At 37.2% G+C, this 7,534-nt stretch overlaps 1 protein-coding gene across 1 annotated transcript; it reads left to right on the top strand.

Moving 5' to 3' along the window:
• Nucleotides 1-3,134: 3,134 nt before the first annotated feature.
• LOC128601163 (homeobox protein OTX2-like) lies at nt 3,135-5,913 on the top strand. The gene is made up of 3 exons (XM_053614146.1): nt 3,135-4,239; nt 4,719-4,888; nt 5,272-5,913. The coding sequence occupies exons 1-3, from the start codon at nt 4,137-4,139 to the stop codon at nt 5,911-5,913; spliced, it is 915 nt and encodes a 304-aa protein (XP_053470121.1). The 5' UTR covers nt 3,135-4,136.
• Nucleotides 5,914-7,534: the final 1,621 nt, after the last annotated feature.

Here is a 7,534-nt window from a genome sequence, read left to right as displayed (position 1 = left end):
ATACACCCAGGATAGGTCATCACAGGGGACCAGTTCACTTAATGGCATGTTTTTGGGAGGTGGGAAGAAACTGTAGAACCCGAGGACATAGAGAGGACATGTGAAACTCCACACAGACTGTAACCCAAGCTCAGGATCAAATCTGGGACCCTGGAGCTGTGAGGCAGCATCACTATCCATTGCACCACCATGCCACCTGTGTTGCATTTGTGTGTGTTTAAAATTCTATTGTTCTTATTTACTGTGTTTAATAAACAAACACGCAGCCTAAAGGACTCAGAATATATCATTAATAGCTTTATACATTACAGTTCTGTGAAATTAGCAGAGACACCAGTTCTACAGGACACTTTGTTGATCTTTTTTAAATTGATGATGGTGATAGGAACTTGATATTTCCATGCACTTTCACTGAAGAAACAGTAATGGCCTTTCACTGAAGAAACTCCTAGGGTTAATTAAAAATGTATAGTTAATTTGTATCTTTAAATGTTATTTTTTTGTGATGATTGGTGTGTGTGTGAGTGTGTGCGCGCGCGTGTGCGCGCGTGTGCGTGCGTGTGTGTGTCTGACTGGTGGATTTAGGTCGGCTGTTCAAAGACTGGCTTTTTGCATTGTTGGTCTGGAGAGGATTAGGGCAGGAGAATGGACCTTCTAATTAAAAAGGATAAGGAGGCAGAAAACTAGTGAGAGGCACATGGAAGGGTAGAAAAAGAGTGAAGGACCAGTTTGAACGAGAGGAGAAGAAAAGAAAAGAGAAACAGTTTTAGGCATCACTTCTTCAGACAGACAGCTATTCAAGCCAGATTAACTTTACACTTCACTGTCTTACTCCATCAGTTCTTTTGCTCTTACTATTTTTAATCACTCTATTCCTCAGTTTGTTTTGTAAATATGTGGAGCAAATGGAAAATTTACAAGGCACTTGTCCACTTGTGTTCTTGTGTGTGTGTCTTAAATAGAATGCATGTTTACTCAGGCTGAGAACAGGGGGCAGTAGGTGGGCTGTTTACTGTAGGATTTCTACATTGTAGTTTTGTCTTTCCCACCTCCATTCCACACAACTCCTCCCTTCTGTCTGTAGGTGTTCAATTAGGCCAAGCCTTGTACACAATCACAATGTCTCCTAATTCACAAACAATCATTCCCTAAAGACAACAAACAAATATGTGGGTATACTACTTGGTTGCATTTAACCATTTAAAATACATTACATCCCCTTACATTGTTTTGAAGCATAATAAGATGTTTCAGTATTTGGAAATATGATATTAATGAAAACATAAAGGAAGGAAATAGATTAATAAATCTAAAGAGAAGGAAATGATGGGCACACACACTGACCCTTCAGTTTGTCAGGTTTTATATGCCATATAGCATAGTTATACTGTAAATTTGTTTTTTTTAATGTAGTCATGGAAAATATGATTCAGAAGTTTATTCATTATTTGGCATTTGTTTCTGATATGTTTTTGTTTCACTGATGTGTTGCTAAATGATTTAAGTTAAATATATTATACTTTATTATTATTATATATTATTTTTTTTAGGTTTCTGCCATAACAATGTCCTTGGTCTGATATATGACAATATTTCTAAACATGTAAAGGTACTAGCATTATGATACTCACACACTTTCCTAAAATTTTGAATTTGTCGTTCATTTTATAACCACTTTAACATGGTCAGGGTGGGCAAATTTAGGAGGTCTGTCCCTGAGCTGAACTCTAACAAATAAAAATCAGTTTCTAGCCTAGTCTAGCTACACCCATATTATTTAGGCTTAACGGTATGCAAGGGACGACGTAAAGTGTCTTAACGGTCATGTTGGGTTCGTGGATTCGTCAAATATATCACTTAACATTATTTTAATCATCTTTACTAGTTTATTAAACCTGTTTAAAAATCGGGTTGATTTGAAGTTAATGAGAGGAGGGTAAACTTTACTGGGAAAAAAAAATAAAGTCTGAGCTTTGTATATTTGTGTATACCAATCAAGTTAGCTGTCAGACAACCTTTTCCAGGCAGATCGACGTTGAAGGTGGCGGAGTTTCATTTCACGTTTAAAGGTTTTATGTCTGTCAAATTAATTAGTCTTGGCTCCTGCTGCCTTCTTTCATCTTTCTTTCGATATATAATGTATCTGTAATCTGTCAATACCGTGCAGGGCTACTTGTGAAAGGTGCCCATGGGCAAAGTGCCGTCCTGCACTCAGGAAATAAAAATAAAGACAACTCATTCTACCATTTAAGCATTTTTGTGGTGCGTTTGGGGTTAGTAGGTGAACCAAAGCCTTCAGTTCATCGTGGCATCATTATTACACATAATTACATAAATATTGTTAAATATATTTATTATTTAAAAAATTCTACCTTTATAAAAAAAATAACAGTAAGGATGATTGTCATTTTACTGGGCTACTATGAAAATGATGACGACGACGACGACGACGACGACGATGATGATGATGATGATTATTATCATCATAAAAAGGATTAAGAGAAGGAAGAAAAAATATATGAACACACATTATCAGAATTATTATTTGATTAATACACCTTTATAAGAATGAAATGTTGTTGTTGTTATTATTATTATTATTATTATTATTTAAAAATCATTATCGTCCTCATTATAGAGTTCGGGTGAATGAAATTTTGGGGTGGTTAGAGTTCCTCCTCAAGGCGTTGAAAAACAATGCAGACTGTTGTGTTTTCATGACGCAGAAAATGAATGAGCTCGAAAGCGCAGTCACGCGCAGCGTCGCGTAATTAGGGCAGCGCGTGCGGCCCAGATTAGCACGTTAATTTCTCGGAAAAATGCAATAATTAATTATTGCGCGGATGTGGAGCAACTGGTGGATGATGTCTGGGGTTCAGCTAACAGACTGAGCGAAGCAGCCGTTAGGTTATCTAGAGGATTTCCACAAAATAGCCCATGTTAAACGTTAAAAGGGATTGTTTACTGCACATCCTAATTCTACTCTGTGTTTGGTCTAAACGATTTGCAATGTTTTCATATTTTATATAAATCACGCCATTATTTCTGCCTAGCATAGGCCTGCTAATATTTAAGTTTTCTTTCATTGTTTTAAATATATTAGCACTCTTAATCCATGTTTATAAGAGGGGTAGTCGGACATTTGATACGTTAACTAAGACGATGGGCTGTTTGTTTATCTTAACTTTGAATAATCCTTGTTAATCAACACTTTTCGAAAGTCCCGCGTCGGAAATCTAATTACGGGTGCAATTAATTAAGAGAGAATTACCCGGGGCGTGTCAATAATGTGTCAACTAGAATTACCCGAGGTTCCCCGCAAGTTTCTTGTCCTTTACCAAGCTGCAGTTAGCACTTTAATGACAACTGATTGAAATGTACACGAGCTGGCGATTCAAACGAAATGGCATGGCTTCAGTTTAAGTTGCAGAGCCACAAAACGGAGAGCTGGGCCTTACAGCTGGGGCTCATTGTTTATCGCCAAATGGGCTTTTGTTATCGCCATCATTTATCTGGTCAACAGTAGCCTTTGTCTTTGCAAATGGCCCTCAATCAGTCCGTCTACTTTGGAAACAATTAGCTTGTCTTGAAACCCCATGGCCACTATTTAAATGCTGAGCCATGTTGTATCTTATAGTGTACACCTTAAAGTGAACTCTGGTTGCGTCCCAAACAGAACATTAGCGCACTTAATAGCAAGTTTACAGTAGAGTACATTGTTTCGTCCAGTGCGGAGATCAATAAAAATAACAAAAACAACAACAAACAAACACCAAATAACTTGAGAACTCCAGAAGGGAAGTTTTAGTAGCAGGGAATGCTTTGGGTAGAAAATTACAAAGAATAAACAAAATACTAAGTAGTTTGTCATTTTAAATACTTAGTTAACGCCCTGTTTTGTTTTTGTTTTCTGTTTGTTCCCAAAGAAGGCGTGTTGTAATTATGGGATGTTTTGTGGCCACGCCCCTTTCAAATACATACCGCGTCAGCACCTCACTCCTCTGCGCCTTGTCTCGTGGCCTTGCCCTTGAGCACTACAGACTAAAAGGAAAACACTGCCGGGGAGTGTGGGGTTTTTTTTTTTTGTCCCGTCTTGCAGTAGTGAACACAGTATCTTCTCTCAAGCAAGAGTGATCATGATGTCCTACCTGAAACCAGCCCCGTACACAGTGAACGGGCTCAGTCTGGCTACTACTGCGATGGAGCTGCTGCATCCAACTGTGGGCTATCCAGGTAAAAATACAAAATCTTTTTAGTCGTGATTTACCCTCGTGACTTAACTAATAATTCGTAATATAAATAGAAGAAAAAGTCATTTGTATTTATTTTAATAAAAACCGCAGACAACTTTTAACTCTGTTTCGATTTTTTAGCCACTTCTTTCCTCACTCGTACTAATCCAGCCAAATTTAAACAGGGAATGGAGTCGAATTTTGTAACTATGATTTCTTATTCGATGCCTAATATTTAGGTAAAAAATTATGATTAAACAAAATCACTGCCAAAATACGCAAATACTTATTTATTGCAAAATAGGTACATACCGCCTTTGCCTTAACACATAGGGCAGAATAGCCGACTCCAGTTCCCGACAATAAACATTTATGGAAATCAGTGTTTAGCTGACAATTCACTACAATTTCCAAATAATTTAATACGTACAAAATATCATCAGTTCTTTGCCATTTTCCATTTATATCTAATCTGAACAAAAGAACTGATATTTGTCATGGCAGGAACCCCCCGTAAACAGAGACGTGAGCGGACGACGTTCACCCGCGCGCAGCTCGACGTGCTCGAGGCGCTGTTCGCCAAGACGCGCTACCCGGACATCTTCATGCGCGAGGAGGTGGCCATGAAAATCAACCTTCCTGAATCTCGAGTACAGGTGAGCAGCACATCCATTTTTGGGAGGGAAATGCTTAAAATATAGTTTGATTTATATTTTTAAAAAATCTCTAATAAATAAATAAATAAATAAATAATGTACAAAATCAAACTGACTTTAATTATGGGGATTGGAAACAGTCTAATCTAACCTTGGCAAGTGGGGATTTCAAAATATATTTATTGTTTTAAAATGATTCTAAAATAAATACTTTAATAACATTTCATAATTACTATGATACAATTCCAGGAGTTATTTTAAGGTTAAAGTTTTGCTCCAGGTGTTCAGAGGCTATACATTGGCTGCAGGTTTCAGTTCTCTGACACTACACCAGTGTGTCAATGTATATATCCATATATATTTATTTTGACCTAATTAAACAGGTGTGGTTCAAAAATCGAAGAGCGAAATGTCGTCAACAGCAGCAGCAAACCCAGGCCGCCACGCAGAATAAAACCCGACCTGCCAGCAAAAAGACTTCTCCAGCCAGAGAGGTAAACCTGGAGAGCAGCAGCAGCAGTGGCCCGTTCACCAGCACCTCAAGCACCTCCTTACCGGGCGTGTCCACCAGCACGGCCCCAGTGTCCATCTGGAGTCCGGCCTCCATTTCTCCAGTCTCAGAGCAGCTCTCTTCCTCTACCTCCTCCTCTTCCTCATCTTTATCCTGTATGCAGCGCTCTTACCCGGTCACCTACACTCAGGCGCCCGCATACAGTCAACACTACTCGGGCACTGCATCCTATTTCAGCGGAATGGACTGTGGCTCCTACCTCGGGCCTGTGCATCACCAGCTGAGTGGCCCTGCATCAAACCTGAGCCCGACAAGCACGAGTATGGTCAGCAATCACCTGAGTCCGTCATGTTCATTCACACCTCAGGGCTACGTAACTTCCGGTGTCGGGATCAACGCGCCGTCCGATTGCTTAGATTACAAGGACCAAAGCGCTTCTTGGAAGCTGAGTTTCAATGGCGACTGCTTGGATTACAAAGATCAAACCTCTTCGTGGAAATTTCAAGTTTTGTAATAACAGTAAAGAAACAGACAAGAAATATTAAATTATTGATTTTATTCGATAAATGCGATACTGTGTTTGTATAAGTCTCCCCTCCAAAACAATGCAAATGAAAGAATCTATGCCGAGTTTGTCATATGTTTTAACTCAGGCTATTAAATTATATTTTTATTAAGACACCGGGGACAAAATGTTAACCATGACCATCAGTGAAACTCATGGCTTAAAACTCGTGGTTCTGAAAATTTCTAGCAATCTGAAGTAGATATTATTATTATTATTATTATTATTATTATTATTATTATTATTATTATGCACTATTTTATTTATGACAAGAATTTTTTTAATTGCTTGTTTTTGCCGTAGAAGACAATCAGTGTATATAAAAGTTATTGTGCCCAGATTTTCGTTGTTTGTTTGTTTGTTTTTTTGCTTTGGTTTGTTTGTTTGTTTTTTGTAGCCAAAATCGTTTTGAAACTGTGAACTGTCGTAGACCATTTGAGATATCCTATCCTATAAGGAACACTATGCTTTATGTTTTGATAGACTAGTTGTTGTTGGTGGTTTTTTAAAAAGTTGTTACTGATGACGCTAAATTATTCATGGGTTTGTTAATACATTTTGACATATATTAAAACATTTCTAATTTGAAGGAATCTACTTCACCCTTTGTATCTTCTTTATTTTTTATTCTGGATACTTATTTTACAGATATCTACCTAACTCAAGATGATCAGTGTCACTGTCAATATCGGATCGCAGATAGATAAGTGAGCTGAATGATCTTGTTGCCTAACATTTTTTTTTTTGTTTACGATTACAATAGTAAACGATTAAAGTTTTCAGTAGGCTTAAAAGTGGGATATAATACTGATAACTCTAGCTCATATTAGGCGGGATGGCTGAAATAGCCTAATTCACAGCCATTTCTGAAACAGTCTTTAACACTTAATTTATAAGACTGAAGCCTGCTGTAACTGAGGCATGCAACCTCGAGTCACGCTGTTCATGCTAAACTAGTCATCATTAGTGTTAATAATAATAATAATAATAATAATAATAATAATAATAATAATAATAGGAAGAAGAAGAATTGTAATTCTTTATATTATATATTTTCTTGTTGTTGTTGTTGTTGTTGTTGTTATTATTATTATTATTATTATTATTATTATTATTATTATGCTTTTATTGCGAGAAGTTGAAATATTAACATGAACATTTTCGTACATTTGACTTAATTCCGGATTTGGCAGGCATATAACAATTCAGTACTATATATTTTTTAATAGTTTTGTGTGTGTGTTTTGTTTTTTGGGGTTTTTTTTTAAAGATAAACACTTGGTGTTAAGTCAGTATTAGTGTTTTTTCGTTGTTGTTCTTGTGTACCCAGCCCTCTCTGTTGAAGGGTTTTGCATGTTGCTGCAGAGTAATGCAGGGGTGGAGTTCAGTACAGAGCTCAGAGAGCTTTCGATTTGGTCAACCACATTCACAAGCTTTTCTTTGTCCCACTGCGACTGATAAACTAATTGAAGAGTTGGAGACTGAATCAATTGAGGTCTATGGTGAAGTTGGCCAAGTGGTTTAAATGATAAGTTTAAATAACGCGTTTACCCTTTCACTGTTAGATACT

The sequence above is a fragment of the Ictalurus furcatus genome, chromosome 25 (assembly GCF_023375685.1).
Source record: "Ictalurus furcatus strain D&B chromosome 25, Billie_1.0, whole genome shotgun sequence".
Lineage (NCBI taxonomy): Eukaryota > Metazoa > Chordata > Actinopteri > Siluriformes > Ictaluridae > Ictalurus > Ictalurus furcatus.
This window is presented reverse-complemented; position numbering and strand designations above follow the sequence as displayed.